This window comes from Barbatula barbatula (assembly GCF_947034865.1).
Source record: "Barbatula barbatula genome assembly, chromosome: 17".
Taxonomy (NCBI): domain Eukaryota; kingdom Metazoa; phylum Chordata; class Actinopteri; order Cypriniformes; family Nemacheilidae; genus Barbatula; species Barbatula barbatula.
The window spans coordinates 8406560-8426951 of NC_136780.1; the positions used below are offsets into that span (position 1 = coordinate 8406560).

General features: G+C 40.9%; 1 protein-coding gene across 4 annotated transcripts in view; it reads right to left on the reverse strand.

The window, feature by feature from the left end:
- The window catches only part of agrn (agrin), a 203290-nt gene that overhangs the window by 116624 nt on the left and 66274 nt on the right, over positions 1–20392 (reverse strand). For 3 of the 4 annotated variants that reach the window (XR_013787839.1, XM_079477927.1, XM_079477926.1), the window contains exon 3: positions 130–168. Coding sequence is in view for 3 of the 4 variants with exons in the window: in XM_079477927.1 (XP_079334053.1) it covers positions 130–168 (39 nt within the window). In the remaining variant the exon portion in view is untranslated. Of the gene's footprint in view, positions 1–129; positions 169–5960; positions 7823–20392 lie in introns of those variants that run through there. The other variant, XM_079477928.1, reaches the window with a different exon arrangement.

Consider the following 20392-nt stretch of genomic DNA (forward strand, 5'->3'; position numbering starts at 1 on the left):
TTAACAGGCTACACACAAGCTGGTGGTGGGATACGACGCCCACTTCAAACAGCAGACAGGTCTAAGCTAAGATCATTATCTGGGCAGGTTGAAAACGCTGTGGTCAGGAGAATTCTCATGGGGACTTACCATCGGGAGGCACAGTTTCGGAGAAATGAACCGGTTTATCTGCAAAGAAAAAGAGAGAGAGAGGCACATTAGTTAAAAGAAGACTTCAGGATGTCTCAGGTGGTCATGCAGTCGTTTTGAATGAGTGGGTGGACAGTGACCAGATGACTTCATTTCAGAGATGTTCTAACTCAAACAGAATGGTGAAGACAGATCAGATAGAATGTAAGATTAAAGGAGCATCAGGGTTAAATACAACTTGAGCTCCATCGACACCATCTGTGAGATGATGTGCTGTCAATTACACGCAGAAAATACCGAAGAATACACCTACGTGTGCAGGTATGCACTTACATTGGGAGTCTTTACATGCAGTATACATTACGTTTATGCATTCTGGCAGACGCTTTCATCTAAAGTGCATTCAATCTATACATTTTTATCAGTGTATGTTTCAAAGGGATCAAACCGATAGTCTTTGCGCTGCTTACAGGAGCTACAAATGTAAAAGAAAAATATTTGATCATATACGGTATGTTAAAGAAAGAGTTCTAAATGAAAATTCTGTCATTATTTACATGCCCTCTTGTCATTTCAAACCTGTATGACTTTCTAAAGCAGAACACAAAAGAAGATATTTTGAAAAATGTTGGTGACAGTGGTTTTGTGTCCATACAATAGAAGTCAATGGGGCCCCACAGTTTTTGGTTACCAATAGGGCTGGGTATCGATTCTGCTGTTCCGATTCGATTCCGATTCACAAACGCTCGATTCGATTCAACGATTATAGGTTTGATACAAATCCAATAGATATTTATAGAAAAGATCAGTAAATATCACATTAGAACTGTGAATTAATAATGAAATGAAGAGCCACAAACCTGTATATTAAACTTTTTTTTTGAAACAGAGCAGGTTATTTACAGATACAGTATAACAAACTAAATTTCACAAAAATGGCCGTAAAGAGGGGCTTCAATCATATGAACCGCTGCCTTTTATGTGAAGGTGATGTTTAATTCGACGACACACCCTCATCCACCATGTAAATTAAGCAATGAATGATGATATGCTCCCTGTTGTAACATCCACCCGTTGTAAAAAGAAAAGTGACATCTAGTGGATAGTAGTAGCAATAACATTGACGTTAAAGTATGTTCAGTGCTTGCGGAAAAATTAAAGACATTTTTTTAATTAATCGATTTTTGCCCAGCGCTAGCTACTAACATTCTTCAAAATATCTTCTTTTGTGATCTGGCGAGTTTAAAATGAAGACATAGTGAGTAAATGATGACAGACCAGTGATAAGAATTGCTTGTCGAAAATTTTAAACTCATGTCATAGTCCCAAAAGGACTATTTTGGATAACGTTGTAATAAATATTTCATGTCAAAGGTTTAAAATAATATATATATACATATATATATATGTATATATATATATATAAAAATATAAAAAATGTCTCCCAAAGGTAGTGGTCTGGCTTTAGTTGAATCTAGTAACTTTGTATTAGCAACTATTGTATTATTTCTCCAATATGACATATCGCTCATTGCTCCCTGAACTCATCTGCTAAATGACTAAATGTAAATGTAATTCTTTCTTGGTGTTTTTCAGATGCCACTGCACCTTCATGTAAACATTGTTTTATACAGTAATACATATAAATAGGGTAAACAATATCATGCCGCTTGTATTAAAATGCATAAAAAAACTATAAAAAGAGAAACTCATTCAAATCTGACATGTCAGGAAAGTTTGAGGCGACCCCACACATTTCAACTTTCCTACGAGCCCAAGTCATTTCGAAAACACTGAACTCATGCTACCTTATTACTCTTGACAGAACTGGCGTTTCAACAACACACGCGTGAAGCCATCTAGCTATAGCGCAGCCACAACACCCTGCTTCCGCGGGTGGGAATAACAGACGCTACAAAACAATCACATCAATTGCCCAGCCAGCCAGTTGCACTCACCAACAACACTAAGAGACGCACACATACACACTCGCAAGGCCGGAGCTAGAAATCCCTTCACCAGCACCCCGACTGCCAGGATGGAGTTTAATTTTAGGATCTCTTCAAATTGCTTGTCAACTACAGAGAGTGAGGAAGATTGGAGAGCAGAGAGAGGGAAAGCGATGGGAGAGAGACAGAAAAACAGAGCGGAAAAGGAAAGGGGAGAGAAAATGAGCAGGGAATAGATGGGGAACGGCTTTCTGTGCTTCTCTCCTTGAATAATGGAGTGTCTGTTGAACTGGTCTGAGAGTCGATCATGACAGTTACAGTGTTTCATCCTCAGGGAAACATCACCATAGCTGAGGGCGGATAACACATACGCACAGATGTGTATCGTAGAAAGACAAAACACATACTGCTGCTCACGCTGTAATGCAGATCACCGGGGTTTCCACAAACACAGCTCGGCTTTCTGAAATGGCCAGTGGCACAAGAGCACACGACGGAGTGATGCACAGTTTAACATGTACTGTAAAAGCTGAGATTTTCAAGATGGGTCAAGCACGTTTGTTTTCTTTTCTTCTAAATTAAAAAAAAATTGTAATTCCCACAAAATATGTTGTCATGACTCATGAATACCAGATCAAGTATTTTAGTTTGATCACTAACATGACCACGCAGCTGTTCTGTTAACACTGTGCTGCTTTCATGTCTTCTCATAATCAAATAAATTTCAAAATCAATATTTCTCAGATGACATCCAGACTGCATCGCAAACAAAAACGTTATATATCATATCAATAAATATCAAAAATACTTGTTATGCTTTTTTGTGTTTTGCATTTGAACGCTGATGTGTATGAATGTGAATGACGGCAGTTGAACGCCATACACCTGAGTGGCTCTACCTTCGTGTGGTCTCTCTTCTGTGTCTCAGCTAAATGAAAACAAAAATGATTAACCTTTGGTCTGTATCCCACTACACACGCTTTCAAAAACTACGATGCACCTCTCCATGTTAATGGTACTTCTTTCATTCCTCCCTGTTTTTCCTCTACTTTGAGATACAGGGATGGAGAGCCCTAACTGAGTTTATATTTAAATCTAATGGAATCTGTCTGGATTAAATCGATTTTGCGACAAGGCCGGCTTATAAATGAACCTCACGTTCGGACTCCTTTATTACGGGATGGAGAAGGCACATTTTCAGAATTTCACGAAAGGCCCTTTTTGGTCTTTTGATTAAGATCTAATGTTCCCTTTAAGGGAGGGCACAGGTAGGATTATGAGAAATGAGGTTGGTAATGGTTTAGAGTGTGCACAGGGCTGAATGCGCTCTCTTATTCTCATACGCTCATTTTATTCTCTTCTTTCCAGGGCATTTTCATGAGACATATCTAAACAGATATAGCTTGTTTTGCACAGGAGGAACTAACATCCATGACTTACTCATTTTGTATGTACTCAGTAAGCAATGTGCTTAACACAGCGAGCCACCAAGACTTGATTCGATGAGGGGATAAACAGTAAAAGTTTTTATATCTAAATCTGTGTTTTTGTCACAACAAGCTAGGGTGAGCAACAGGATATTTTGTTGATGGCTTTGTTTATGCTACATCCAGAGCCATTAAGAGAGAGAGTTGCACCAACGGAAGATCGACATTTTTGAGTGGAGCCTTCAGATAGTTCTAGGAAGTCATGTTTTGTCTTTAAATGCATTATTTCTTAATTTTTTTTATTCGTTTAAAGTTAACCTCATATGTTCTGTTTAGCCGCAGCTCCATGCATTACTAGTAACTTCCGGGAACTATTGAGAGCTTCCATGAACCGCCATTGTTGTGAAAAAACTGTTCCTTTGGAGTCATCAGAGTTGACGCGACTCTCTCTCTCTCTCTCTCTCTCTCTCTCTCTCTGTCTCTCTCGCTCTGGCTACATCATGCTAGAACCCCCGCCCATGTAAAATCTCATTGGTAAAAAACTCCAGCACCATTTAGCCTCGATAATATGAAGTCAATCATCAAATACATAGCAATATTTAAAATAAGTCCTCGGATGATGTGCTTGTTTCAATTTCATTTTCCCTAAATCAAATTTGACAAAATATTAATAGTTTTGCCACTGGAGTCATTTTTTTACTTCAATAATGAATGTATTTGCTTTTATCGAAAATGATAGTTCACCCAAAAAGGGAAATTCTGTTATCATTTACTCACCCTCTTGTCATTTCAAACTTCTATGACTTTCTTTCTTCCGCAGAACCCAAGAGAAGGTTTTTCTAAGAAGGTTGGTAACCGATCAGCACTGGAACTCACTCACTTTTAATGTATGGACACAAAACCAATGCAAGTAAATGGGGTCCAGGTGTGTTTTTACGGAAGAAAGACAGTCATACAGATTTGAAATGTAAATGATTTGAAGAGTAAAATGAAGAGTAAATGATAACAGAATTTTCATTTTTGGGTGAACTATCACTTTATATACCATATAAGATCATTACAAAAACTGTATCATATATTTTTTGGATGAACTTTTACTTTAAACACAGTGTTGAAAAGAATGGATTCAATAGGAATTTACAGGGGAAGAAAACCGTAGATCCAACTGTGGTAAAAAGAAGATAAAAGGATGAAAGTGGTAATGCATCTAAAGAAGGGAAAGAGCGTTACCTGCTGCTCTGTGTCATCAAAGCGCTTTGTGACACGCTCTAGAGCTCAAACATTTCCTCTTCAATCTCCCCTTTTCTACGCATAGTGGCAAATCTATCTGGCAACGCGCAGGCTGGCGGGGCGCCTTAAAACACCAAAGCGTTTGCAGATTCATTCAAGCAGATACTGTAAGCAGTGACGCTAATGCCAAGCTTTCACACCCAAAGGCATTTAATCTGCCCCCTTCATCCCAGTGTGCAGTCTAAATACCACTACTTCAGGGATGACAGAATGCCACCGGCCCGTGTTTTTTTACACACAAGGGCTAAAGCACTTTACACGATGAGAACAGTTTATCTGTGTCATCCTTAATCATTTCACTGTCAGGCAGAGGATCGAATCCTTCGCATTAGGGATTAGTTTTTGATTGCCATCGATCCTTATTGAACCATCCATCCGTCAAAATGTCTCTCTACCTCCAAGACCATCGCTGGAATAAAACTCCAGGCTACTACAGTGGCCCCAAAAAAAAGCATTACAAATATTTTTCTCAGAATGAAAGTTCGGTCCTCATTTACTAACCCCCATGTCATGCCTACAGTATGTGGAGCTCGAAGATATTGTCTCAATATATTAACTATATACTTATTATATACTTTTATGACATCATCTGAAATGTCAAGATTTTTTGTGCTCCACAGAAAATCAATGTAAAGGTTTGGATCAGCTGTAAAAGATGACAAGAAAGGTTTGCACTGTGCCTTTAAGCCACACTTAAAACTGTATGAATGTTATTAAAACATCTAACCTAAAGGCAGTAATAAAAAAATATAAATTACACTTAATATATATGTATTTTATTTAGAAATACAAATTTTTTGAATTTGTATAACATTTTTTTACGACAAATGTTTACAACTTTTGGGTTTTTCAAATATTAGTGGAACTTGTCAAGTTATTATGTTTTATTTTGACAAATGTTTAGCATCATTCGTTTGCAGATGCATATCTAAGATATTCAAACATTTTTAAATGTGTCCAAATACTTATTTGGGGCCACTGTACATAAAATATCCATGCATATGAGATCACTGCTGAACTCTTCTATAGTGTATGACCTAAAAAAAGTCTACAGGGAATATTTAACTAGACATTTGCATATGTAAATAAACACAAACACATAGACATAGACATATACAGTATGTATACATACACTGCATGTCATGTTTCATTAACTGTGACCTACAGTTATTGAGGAAGAGCAGGACAGCGAAGCCGAGCGTTGAAGTGGCCAGCAGTATTAGACAGATGTTGCAAGGTATCATGAAGTACCGCACGACCAGCGATACTTTGTGCTGGTACATGCGATCCCGCTCTGGGGGCGGCATGGGGTACTGACAACTGGTCATACTCCACTCCGCGTTTTCCCTGAAGTACGCCAAGTCGGCAGTTGTTCCGAACAGACTTTGAGAAGAAGGGAGGTGAAGACCAAAGAAATCCAGAAACGCTTTTGAAATGTTAGCTTAAACTCCAGTGGGACTTCTCGGCAGATTTATAGCAGTTCCTTTCAGAAAAATGTAGGCAAATGCTTTCACCGGTCTCCAAGCAACTCATTTTGTTCCCAAATTACATCCACCACGGGAGGGTGCGTCTCCCGTCCCTATGTCCACAACCTTTCCGCAAACCCTCCATTACTTTCCAAACACAGGGGTGGATGGTCGTGAAAGGTTACCGTGTGAGTTCGCTTGAGTGTGTCTGAAAAAAGCTCTGCTGGACTCTGGCCTGGATTGGCAACACACACAAATGAAAAACAATTCCGCTGCACTTTGTACTTTAAATCCACACAAAATGCAGAACTTTGTGAATTAGTAATGAACTGGCTCTTGAATCGTCTTAAATGGTACTTCTAATTATTACGGCACACTGACTCCCCTCCGTGCCTTTAGTTGCGCTGCCACCTGTCTGTGCGCGCCATCCACAAGATGATGCCAGGCTGGTCTCCGGGTGGCATGTGTCAGGTTCGACTGAAGGTGTGGCTGGGCATCATGCTAGCAGTCTGCCCAGGGAAACGCTTTGTTACAGGCGGCAATTAGAGTCATTAACCTTTCATCTCCAAACACACAAATTGTACCACACACACAGCCACGGCAGAACTGCAACACTACGGCTCGTCTTCAGTCGTAAAGTTGAGATTTGAAACTTTTCTAACCCCTGAACCCTAGCTGGACCTCCTGAATGAATGAATAATTAGCCCACCAAGAGTCTGCAGCTGTCTTGGGTCGGTTCGACCATATGCCCAAGAGAGCAACCCCCTCCACGTGCTCCCTCAAAACACAACTCCTTTCTGGTAACAAGCCACAATTTTTTTATCAGTGGAAGGCGTTACGGACGACTCACGCTGTGGAAAGCTATAGGTGTCGAGTGAGTAGTCCCGTCCCTTAGAACATATGTCGGGAAGGCGCATTCCTCTGTTCGGGCATTCGGAAAAGAGATACGGAGAACAGCTGAGATTGCGAGTGAACGCATAAAACAAACTGGTTTAGACAACCTAGTATTTCCTCTGCCTTTTTCCTAGCCAACTGAAAAAACAGCCCAGTGCACTTAGTTAAATTGCTTGTCTCTCTGAAAAAGTACCGGTTTCATTTTGATTTATTTGCAGTCAGAAGCTATCCAGAGCTCTCTCCCTCTCCGTTGCACTTTGTCAAGCATCCATTCCGTTCCTCCGCTCTTCTCCTGGTGTCTCTCCCCGTGTCCTGGACTCAGAATGGCTCCAGCTGATCCTCAGAGGAAGTGTTCAGTGCCAGCCAAAACATACACACTGATCGAAGCTATTCATGTCAGAAATCCCCCGGGCAGCAGGTACTCTGTCAGCGCGAGCTTGTGTTCAGCCAGCGCTTCTCAGCCAGTGATAGAGAGAAAAAGAGAGAGAGAGCAGTGACCAGGGAGCGGCACTCGGAAATGAGTGGAGAGTGAGAAAGAAGAGCAGAAAAAGAGAACGTAAACTGGCTAATGACACTTGGTCCACTTCTCTGTTACGCTAAATAATAGACAGCGAGCGTTTCCTACATCCTCACGGCACGGACGCTCGTGTCTCCCTCTCTCTGCCTCGAATGAAGGGGAAGATAGTGAGAGGGGGTGTGGATGAGGGGCTGTCTCTAACAAAGGGTTGGGAGGGGTTGGAGGGGGAGGCGGTGAGGGAGGAAGGGGGAAAATAAAAGCTTTTGGGAATACTTGGGAGTGCTTGAAAGGGGGGAAGCCTGAATGACAGCGGAGACACAAAAGGGCAATTGGACCAAAAACATGTCAAGCCTTCTGAGGACAGTGTAACCAACAATCTACTACAATTGTGTTAATTCGTAACCTAAGATTTTGAAACAAAATAAAAGACGGAAAAATAGTGCTTAGTTATTTCATTATTTGGGGTTTTGTTAAATTTTTGTGAGTGATTAAGGAAAACAGTCAATTTACAATGCAAATGTAGAACGGGGAAAAAAGCATGCAATGAAAATCAACAGGCAGGCAAAACGTCTCCAAATTTATAATATATTTAGTGATTCATCTTCTCGTGACGCCGTGCCATGTTTTTATTCATCTGTCACACCGTGAAAAATAAAAGCAAGGATGAGCGAATATGAATATTCACGAGAACAAACTGGCAAGAGATCAGTGGCAAATGTGTTTTTAATCCATAGCATTATTTTAGTAGGTTTCCTATCTACAAATGTTTATTTTATGTTCTAAATCACATAATGAGGTCAACAGCACAGAGAGCTAATGCTTCTTTTTCTACGACCCCCCCCCCCCCATACTGACTGTCGAATACACAATAGATCTTTACAAATAAGCCAGTACATACTATCAATTATGTATATGCTCTGTTTTTTAACCCACATCTCTCTGAATATCCAGTCACACGCACACAGTTTCACAAGGTGACGCTCTGTTACGCATCTAGGGCCGTTTATCTTTACGGACACTGCCTTTTCATTGACTTTATGGGCCCTGAGGAGTCATGCATATAATGTACCAACCAGAGTGCAGAGGGGTCAACCAGGCCTCCAGCACGGGGCTCTGGGTTCACTCACCAGCTGTGGTGCTGGGCCCCCGAATAATGCCCAGGCACCACCAGGGCCATTAATCTCCCTACAGGCTGACATGCAAACCAAGAAATACATTTAGCAAAGACAAGCGGTCATCAAGTGACATTCAAACTATGAAGAAATAGAAACTGAAGGGGGCGCCACATCTGGAGGCTTCAACACAACCTCTGTCACGCCTCAAATAAGAGCTAATTTGACTTCAAAGCACTATGTAATGCATCTTTAATGCGCATTTTATATCAGAAGGTTAACATCTTTCTCAGTGTGCTCTCCCAGCTGGCAACTTCCATTAAGAAATAACCACAAACTCTCTGCACTTCCCGCTCTCGCATGGCGAAGAACCGCGAGGCTTTTTATCTGTTGCTGCTTGTTTCTCTTGCCGTGTTCTTGGCATGTTGCACGTGTGGTGTTTTCAGGGTTGATGTGACGGTGTGGGATGGAGCTGTGTGGTATACGGTTTCATTATACAGAAACTGAAAAAAACTATGGTAAACTCTTACACCGGGTCTACACCGGACGTGTGTCCGTTTGTTTTATTGTCTTTTGTCGCACCGCACCGCGGGTTAAGATGTTTCCTTTTTCCCACATGTAATATCCCTAAAATGTTCCCTTTTAATGTTTTCATTTCATTTTTTGTAATTTTATTCAGATTATCATCAAATAAATGTGACCGTTTTAATTATGAGCAGATTCTCCTAACTTCTCAATGCATTAGTCCACACTGCAAGAGAGAAAGAAGATGAAGATCCGTGACTGAGAATAAACAAAAGAGCTGGGAGTTCCTATCTTCACTGTGTCATACAGTCTGCAAGAATAGAAAACAACACCACACCACCCTGCGGAGAAGCAATGAGAAAGCTGGGATTTTTCTTTCACACTGTGCGCCTGAGTGTCGATGTAAGACGAGACATTACACATGGGAAATGACATCAGCGTAATTTAACGTGAGAACACATCTGCAGGCTGGCCTGCTTTCTACTGATGCTCCCCGCCTGTCTATACTGTGCATCCAGGTGTGAGCTATCAGAAGAATTAAGAAGTTTGCGCAAAATCTACAGGCGTTCTTTACATATCCGGAACACCAAACACCATATGGCGCGATTCCGGTTCTAATTTTAACTCCGTACTTATCAATCCAATAGTTTTGTGTGGACAGCTCCAGTTTGAAGACTGTTGTTTCATATGGCTGTTGTCATTTCAAACAGCCCCTTGGGTTCAGATATTCAAAACAAATCATTGTCAATTTGGCAGATTCAGACGGTCTGTTCTGCACTCTGATCCAAATCCAAACCAGTCTGGTGATGAAAGGGTATGAACGGGGTGAATCAAATGTGGATGATTCTTTTTCTTTATTTTGCAATAATAAATTACAATATTTAAAGGGATAGTTCACGCAAAGAAAAAATTCTGTCATCATTTACTCACCTTCGAGTTGTTCCAAATCTGTATACATTTTGTTTGTTCAGACCTTTTATTTGATGTAATAAATAAGGCATGATCTCTTTCCTGTGTCAACATGAGAAGACGCGTTGTCGCAGCCGACACTGTCGTGTTTGGACGGAGATATTTGTTGCAAATCTATATTACAACGCTAGTGGCCACTGTAAATCAAAAACTGCGTCATTAAAATAAAAAAGGAAATTTATACAGGTTTGGAACAACTTAAGATTAATTCATGACCAAATTTTTACTTTTTGGGTGAACTATTCATATATAATTGACGTTCTCAAACCTTGTATCTCTATGCTTGGTGGTTCTTTAATCAAATCATTATTGTTACAAGTCACCCTTTATGACTGTCAGTGGGTTATTCAAATATCTAACCAATAAAGAGTATTTTTATTGTAAACTTTTTTATTCATTTAAAAACTTTTTATTATAATAAAATAATGTATAATTTTTATTATAATTTTGTTGTGGGATAAAAATATTTCTAATATTTTATAATAATAATAATAATAATGCTATAAATTTAATATTATTTTAACTTAGTAACTGAAGCAGTAGTACAGTTTTGTTCTATTTGTTAACCAAATAGCCACTTAATTTTTCCCTTATCAGGTTACAGTATCCTTCACCTATTTGAATAATTCAAAAGATTTTTCAATCTATTAGCACAGTGCAAAAGCCTGTTCCACTTAGGCTTGCTCACTTGTAAAGGTCACTAGAGAGGTCTCTCTATATCTCTCTATCTAGTGTGCGTGTGTGTCCTTGCCGCAATCCACTAAAGACCACAGCAGATAAAACACAATTACCCTAATCCTTCTTTCCTACCTCAGTCCTCAGCCTAATACCTATTAGTTGATGTGTGCTCAGCACACGGCCGTCTACCGTACATCACATATTGATTCTGGTGGAAGATAGCCACTGCCACTCAGGTTAAGTGCTTTAGGACTGATGAAAACCAGCGTCAAATAAATCCCACTTTCTCTCGTATATCTAAGAACAAGTGAATAAATAACACCAGAGGATAATTTCATTGCTCAGGGGCTGATCTTTTATTCTTCTGGAGTCCTTTGAGTAAGAACATTTGTCTGGAATGGTTCTACTTAAACTCCTTCCAATTAGCCCAATTTGTGACTTCTTAATATCAGAAATATATTTTCCTCACAAGACAAACAGCCTAAGATATTAAACAGATCATATTTGTGATCTTTTCATGGAATCCTATATATCTCCAGACAAAACATCGTACACTAAGTAAAATATGCATTTGACAAAGACTTATTTCTTCCACAGCTGGATGTTCAGGTCTGGATGGAGTAAGCTCATTACCCCCCCGCTCATAATGCCTCTCACATTGGGGTGAGCTGTTGCGCGCAGGCGGGTGCGCAGCTGCCCCGGGGGTTGAGAGCTGGAGGTCTGGGAACAGGCCAGCCGCTGCGCACTAATGGAGAAGAACTAACCAGCAACGGCATTCAGATCCCCTCATTCATCAGCATGCTGTTATTCTCTCTCATCATGCTAACTGCAATAATGATTGCTGCATTTAATACTTGCCATGCTTCAGCTACCCACTCTGTTCTTTATTTCCCACAATGCTTTGTTAATGGTCCTTACAGGACGATTGCGCTGGGGCTACGGCGCGGTGAGGATGGTGGGGGATCTTTAAGGGGCTGATGAGGCAAAGTGCCAACACGGAGACAGCGCGGCCGGCAGTGAGTGACTGTTTTGCTGGAGAAGTGCCCGACTTTGGCTGTGTTTGACACTGGGCTTTATGGGAGCTGGCATCCATGACGGACAGGAGCTCTGTGATTGAACTCGCAGGCAATGCAGGTGGGCATCAGCAGCTGTGGAACTAAACTTGAGGACTAGGCTGGCATACATAGAGTGGGTTATAGCCCTCGTTCTCAACTGGACTTGCTTTAAGGGATAATTCACCCAAAAATAAAAATATCTGTAATTTATTCATTCTTATGTGGTTTAAAACCCGTATATGACTCTTTCTTCTGCGAAACACATCAGAAGATATTTAAGACATGTCTTAGTGGTTTTGTGTCCATAAAATGGAAGACAATGGGGCCAAGTTGTTTAGTTACAAACTTTCTTCAAAATATCTTCATTTGTGTTCTGTAGGAAAAAGAAAGTCCTACAAGTTTGGAATGACACAGGGGTGAGTAAATGATGGAAGAAGTGTCACTTTTGAGTGGAATGTGCCTTAAAGGACTCAGAAACATCACTGGGTCCCATTGACTTCAATTGAACGGACAAAAAAACACTAAAACATTTCTCAAAATATCTTCTTTTGTGTTCCACAGAAGAAAGAGTCATTTAAAGGTTGGGCATGAGGGTGAGTTAATTATATTTTTCTATTTTGGTTGAACTATCCCTTTAACATTCAAACAAAGTCACATTTTTTTTCGCATCCCACCGGGCAACACCACTGGCTCTCCACAAGACAGATCTTCTATGGCTGCACAATCTTCTGATCTCCTCCTGTAAACCCGGCACGAGACTACGCCAGCTACGTCAAGAGTTGTTAGCGAGATAAAATTAAATTACGTCCTTCACATCTGAATGCTATTCGCTCACTCAATGTAAGGAAAATGAAATAATCACAAGCACATTTCAGCTTCTGGCTCAATGCAAGCTACTTCGCCACCATCTGTCTAGTGCAAAATTTCATCTTGGAAACTTCTGGTGTGCTTCTGCGGTCCATTTATCTGCGAGTCTACACTTGAGACAATACTTGTTTTCGGTTCATCCTCCACCATCAATAGTGGCGCAGATTCGCCTTACACAATTAACCTCTGCAGAATAGAGGCCAAATGCAGCCTGTTTTCCATCTTCTATAAATTAACCAGAGGTGGAGAGGATGCAGTGATTGGATGACATGGTGCACATCCCCATTTTATAAAAAGAAACACGGGAGCACCAAATAAAAGTCACATAAGTCTACAGCATATCGACGAAAAACAGCTGCTTCATTTCTGAACGAAAGCACGTCTGTATTCTGCAATAAAGGCAAGTGCTTAGGGAGCAAGAGGAGTGGTTTTCCAAACCATCTGGACATTTTAACATTCTTCTGCATAGTTTATGATTGCATATCATCACACATACACATACACGCAGATCTGCATACCGACACATGCAAATAATGTGCAATCTGTTCTCCAACATTTCACAAAGTTTGGGGCTTAACAGAGAAAACACACTCTGCAGTGTTTTATGTTCGCAGAATATTTAGCAGTAGGCTGTTGTGAATATAACATTTCCATGTGGAGCCTAACAAGCTAAATACAAAATTCATAAATACTTTGCTTTAGAAGTATTGAGCATTACCATTAAGGCGTCAAAATAAAACTATACCCTAACCAATTTCCAGTACAGTATATAGCTCCATTTCCCCACATACACCTCTCCAAAATTTGCATGTGCAAACACATCCACACAAAAGAAAGCGTTTTTCCTCTTATCAATTCTGACAGTGACAAGCTATTATACGCAGGGACCGTTTCATTTGCATTTACAGTAATGAACTCTTTCTCCTCAACCTTTCATTTTCTCTTTCTCTCTTACGGTTCATTCTCTGGCGTGCCAGATCGTCTTGGGTAGAGGGCAGAAGGGAATCTTAATTGGCATACAGTACATTCCCATCCAAGGAGAAAAAGGGAGCTTCAATTATTTATATTTCAAATCAAGAGCCCTGCAAACCGCCTTCCACAAAACAGCCTTTTCATGCTCTCTCACATCAATCAGACAGTTTTCAAAGAGTAACTGTCAAATGCGGAAGGAGCTTTAAACAGCTGTGTATCCGCAATCAGGCAAGGCACTATGGGTATTACGAGGAACGCAAGATGGAAAAACCGCACAATTGTTGCCGCTAAAAGTACAGCAGAGCTGAGTTTCCCATTGAGTCATCCACGACACCGGGTCATTGCAAAGCAGGCGCGCACAGGGTCGAACTGACACAGGTGTTCCAGAGAGCAGGAGAAACAGGATTGTTCCATCACCTAGAACAATCTGTCAGCATTCAGAATGGAAAAAGACCCAACAGCTCAAGATGAGAACGATAGACTCCTTTCGCCTTGAGACTGACTATATCTTCTCGGGTCACTTTAAGAATGAATCCAAAGCTAAATACAGATAGTTATGCAAGTGCTGTAAACTTAATGGCTGAATGTTAAATTGACCTAGACTGCGATACTCATCCCGCCAACCATTTCATTTTCCTTCCTGCAAAATGCATCAGGGAATGAGGTCCACCATGCTTGGCATAGCGTTAAAAAAAAGACAAAAGCGTACACCCCCACAACTGCTTTCAGAAGTACAACGCAATGATTGGTGTGCATTTATGTGCTGCAGATGCCTCATCCATTATTCACCTGCAAACCAACAATGAGAGACAACAACAGACGCTGTGGCGTGGAAGAAGACTTTCTTCCAAGAATCCATTCAAGATTCTCGGGAGAGTGGCAGATAGTGAGAGGAAACAGTGACGCGAGAGATTGAATCGAGCAGAATAACAAAGCTGCTCACCCTGCGCGGGCATGACCCCGGACTTATCCAATGCAAACATTTGTTCTGCGCGTAATCAGCAAACGTATGCAATGCAATGCAGGAAAAGTAACTGAAGAGGGTGTGTGGACGAAAATAAAAGACCTGCTGCAGCATCCTGGGTCATTGGGTGCACTGCCTTTATCAGTTCATCTTAAAGAATCAGGCATAAATCTCCTTAATTACAAAATATATGGGAACGTGCTTATGCGTTAAAGTAACAGAGTTGACCAAAACAGGGCTGACATTGTCTAAAATAGTGTTGATTAGTTGAAATCTTTTTGGAAAGAGAATTTAATTCCAATTTTCCTACAAATACACATTTTCGAATACCAGTTACACAAAAACTGTGTAACAGGGTTGACATTTAAGATCGTCACCTATTGACTTACATACATATACGTGCTTGAGGGACACAAAAGGGCACCTGTTTGGTAAAATGACCCAGTTAACCTCATCAGACATCAGGTCTGACGGTCTCAGACACACGTGCGAGGACTGCACAAACCGACTGCTATGCTTTCTATGCCCAAGCCTTTAGTTATGTGAGCTCTGCCCCTATTTCCGAACACCACAATAGCCTTATGCGAACCCTCCCGAATAGATTCACTGTTCATGTCAATGTGATGAAAAACCAGGTAAGTAAATTTTGCCTCTCTGACGAGTGCACATCTTTCACATCTGTCCTCACATAACTGTAGAGGGAGTTAGTCTGAAGGATGTGTGAATGGAGAAAAAGTGAAGCTTCCTTTGACTGAAACCAGCACGTTTTAATGAGCAACACAGGGGCCGCCGGTCAGCCACGGTAGCGCGGAGCCCATCAGTAAGCCACCCTCCAGCAATCTATTCAGCAACACGGCTGTACAGTCTCCCTATTTCATCCCAATTACATCTGCTGCTCTTCTGTGTGATAACTTCATTGCATTTTCTGATTAGAGGGTAAATCGTGCACGCAACCTCGCAGGATTCTGGCTACTCGGCATTCGAGAACCCCCGCCCCCCACCAAACACTTTCCCTTTTCAATTGGTTCTTGTACTGATGATCTATAAACTCCTTGCCTGACGATCATTCCCACATTTGGCTATCTGACCTGAGTACCACCCCACCCCCACTTCCCTAGGGAGAGAGCAAGGGTCATGTGACTCTTCTCGCCAGGCAACAAATTGGCTGCATGTTCCAGTGTTCCGAAGAGCCGTTGCCATGTGACACCCTTCAAAAAGATCCACTGTCATGTACATGGAGCACTGCATGATCTCATTCATTCTGAGGTTGTTTGTGACATACAATCTCGGAGAGGTTGGGAGAAATAAAATTACATGATGATCAGTCAGATGGCTCGCATCAAAAACAGGGGCACAAAGAAAAGAGGGATATTGATCGACCATACAAAGGAGATCATTAGGCTTATTACAGATGGTGAATAAGATGGTGTGTTCGGTAGCCCCTTGTTTTCTATTTGGAGATCTACTCACCCCTTGACCCAATTTATTATGCCAGGGCAATGAAACAAAGCTTTCCAAAAACTCATTCACTGTGGACTGTGACCGCAACAAGCCTTTAAAATAAAAAGTAAGTGTTCTTACGGACCCATTGACTTCACATGAAAATGTAAACCAGAGAGAACAGTTGTGATGTAAAAAGCAAATATTGATAATTTTCTCATCAGTCAATATATTATAATACCTTGCAGTATATCTCACAGCATCTGTAAAATCAATTATATTTTTCTACAGCATTATGGTGCTCTGGTAGTCTATGCGAACATTAGAAAACTATATTATCATCATTTAAACCATTATATAAAGTAAATCCAGGTAAACTCAATTAGTTTTCCATCTCAATAAGTTGACCCAGTTTAGAAATAGAAGACGAGAGAGAAAACTTGGGAGGTCAAAGGAGGGCAATCTGGGTGGTCTTGCATGCTGATCTGTATGTTTGTTACTCCTGTTTTGTTGGTGGAGGTCACACTTGGGTTGGAGACAGAGAGCAACGACGAGTTTGAGGTAGAGGCAAAGAACAAAACAATGACAATCTAAGGGTACGTTTCCACAACAAAGTTGTGAAAAAGTTGTATTTTCATTTTCAAAACACTATTGTCATGAACAGCCATGAACAAGGCCCCTGAGACAATAGGGAGAGGCAGAGATGAGCCGAGTGAGCAACAGTGGGAATAAAATATGGGAAATTCAAATGCTAATGCAAACCTGCCAGAGAACTGAGAAAATATACACAAATCAAAAAAGACTTTGACTTGAATCGCTCAAGGCTTTGACATCGATCATGGTCAGATAATTTTTCTTATAGTTTGATAAACTATGCACTGTTCCTTGTACAGTTCCTTAGAACCAGCCAACATACACATCAACCAAAGCTGATTTTCCCCCACATTTGCCATTTGGAGAGTGCTAAATTTAGGCCCTGGCCAAGAGTGATGTGTTATGGTAAAATGTGCCAGTAAAGTGCAAGTGTTACAAGCTATCAGGCCAGCTGCACTGTCTATACAGCTGGTAGCGTCCATGCGTGGGCCGAGAGCGTGTGTGTGTTTCCATCCCACACGCACAGGAGACGGCCCATCTCCATTGTGCAGCTCGACCACTGACCACAGACTGCTGACAGTGGACGTCAGCCAGAACGCATCTGCGGCCAGGCAGCGACCCAGCCAAAACCAATCCGGCACTGGGTTTGAAGCAACTGCTGGAAAACCAAAGCCAGCACCAACATATTCACAAAAATACCCACACAAAACAAAAGGGTGCACAATAGCCAAACTCTGTTGTGGAACACCTGGCCCATTTTGGAAGAGCAGTTCACCACAGTTAGGTGAAAGTACAAGAGGATGACAGTGATGGAAGACCAGCAATTTACCACAAAGGTTGCATTACAGCCTGAGGACGGGCAACCTGGTGGACCACCGTGATGCGTCTCTGACCCGTCTGTTGTCTGTCTGTCATGGCCACATGCGAGTCCTCCTTGGATCAATGAGCTGACCTTCCTGTCTCTCCACCACCTGCCCACAACAACTCACTCACTGAGAAACTAATCCACTCCAACAATTGCATTCCACAATCAAATCATCCTCAGTTTCTCTTTCTTCTCATATTTCATATATCTTCCATCTTTTCTATATCGTTTCCCCATCTATCGCTCAAAACAGCTCTCTATAATTGGTAGGTCTATTTAGTGACTCCGATAGACAACGAATATAAGAGAAAGAGTGAAAGAAAATGGGCAACGAGATGAAGTGAACTCATCCTACAGGACACGGTGGCACTTTGGCAAAGGTTATTGTCTTATAAAAGGCTGAGAGCCTGGAATAATTCACTTGGAAATCAATTTTCATCGCACCATTCATACATTAGCCGGCAGTGATGGACTGTGTGAGAAAAACAGCGCCTCCCCCCACTTCCTCTCTGTCACTTTCTTTCTCCGTCTTGGCTTTTTTTCCCAGGTATGTCGCACCGACCCCCGTTTTCATTTTCCTCGCTTTCATATCGGCTCCAGCGCTTCGTTCCAGCTCATTTGAAAAGAGTGAATTAACCTGAAGATTAACTGACCTGTGCTAAACACCTCTAAATGACAAAAGAAACGGCCACGCGCTAATCCTTGTTAACACGAGGTACCAGGTGACACTCTTGATTGGGTGTTGAAATCTCATAAGGGTGTTCAAGAGTAGCACTTTCTCAACGTTTTATGTCTAATGTACCGCCACAGACCCGTAAGTAACACCTAACTTACGTACCTCAAATAAAACAATACCTAACTAGAAAGGTGTTAAATTCATATTGTACTGGATAACACCTCTAAAACTCAGAAGTACAGCGTGTGACAGACTCACCACGTAGCTTCATCTGTTCTGGAGGCAATCAAGGAGAAACTCTGAGACAGACATAACAACTTAATTATTTATAAACCAAAACCAGATGGGACGTTCAACAAAGGAAAATTCATTTGCAGTCTTTGTACAATGGAATTTAGTTGCTGCCAAAACTCAACTTGAATGAAAATATCACCTGCAAAGGACATGTGAAATGCATCCAGTGCTATTACAAGCGTCCATATTAGTCACCCACACAAATTGACACAACTTACAATTTGAATGTCTGAAAAGAAATGTGGTAACACCTTACAACAAAGCTGTAAGTGTTCACATTTAAATGCATTAGAATGAACAAGCTAACAATGAGCGATACGGTTCTTCAGCATTTATTAATGTTCATTTTAAAAACATATGAGTAAATGCTGAAACGATCTAAAATGATTGTAGTTGTATTTGACATTGCTGCTTTATCTTAGCTTATTGCATCCGTGCTAACAAATATAATGTTATTTTAAAATATTACCTTAAAAACATACATTTTTTAACAAAAAAATCTAAAATCAAGAGATTCATCGTGATTAATTATTCAAATCTGGCAGCAAAAACTAAAGCTAGGGCGATACACCGAATATGAAGTGGGTCTATTATTTTTGTTATTTTGCTAAAGATATGACTTACAATGTTTATTTAACCCTGCTGGAAATTAAGATAAATGTGCCTAAATAAGCACGGTTTCATACATCTACCAACAATAAAATGACAATCTCTTCTACAAGTACCCCCTGCAACCTCGTACCACCCGGATCAATCCCTGCTTTAGAGTGAAACTGACGAAAACGACCACAGTGCCCTTGATTTTTCCCAGGCCAGTCCGTCTCATCTGCCGCCCACCATGCGCGCTCTGATGAGGATTCCATATGTATTTAGCTATAGCTATAATGAGGCCAGACTGTGTTTATGGGTTAGTCTAAATGTTTAATGCGTTATGCTGATCAAGTTTCTTTCTCATCGAGCCCCCAGAGAGACAGAACAACGCCCAGCCCCCCTTTAAACTCCCCCTTCAGCTGGGCTCCATCTTATCTAAGCCAATTACATCGCCGTATGACAGTGCATTCAAAAGAACCAATTAAGTCCATCAGTCTCTGCTCCTAACACAGTTTCTCAATGGACATCATGTTCAATTCCTTCTTCATACTTTATTCTTTCTCTTTTGAGACCAGCTTGTCATAACCACCGAAATGGGCTCTTTTTCATTATTCCCACTGTAGGAACCAGAACAGTATGTGGTAAGTGCACATGATGGTTTAGCCTGGAGTGCACATAATGAATGGGAGAGTCTGATAACACTATTGCTTCGTTACATCACATTCTATTAAGGAATGGAAATTAAATTAAGCAATTGATAAACACGGTGAAGCCATCACAATCGGCGCCAAGCTTCATGTAGGAATGCTAATAGTTTGTGGCGTTTTTTTTTCATATCAATTAGCCAGACAGCTGTTTTTATCCTCGTTTTTTGCCGCGAGGGACGGTAGCATCGTCTATATGGTGCATACGGCAACAAACCCCAAACCAATTAATGCAATTACTTTCACAATGGATTAAGACTTGTTTGGATGATAATGGAAGAACGCGAACGAATAAATTGAGAAGCACAATGGGCATAATTTACATTCCTGTTAGTCAAAAACAGCCAAAAGTGATTTTCCAAACAACATCTTTTGTTTAATGTGCTTCCCCGCCGTTGTTTTATCCATTATATG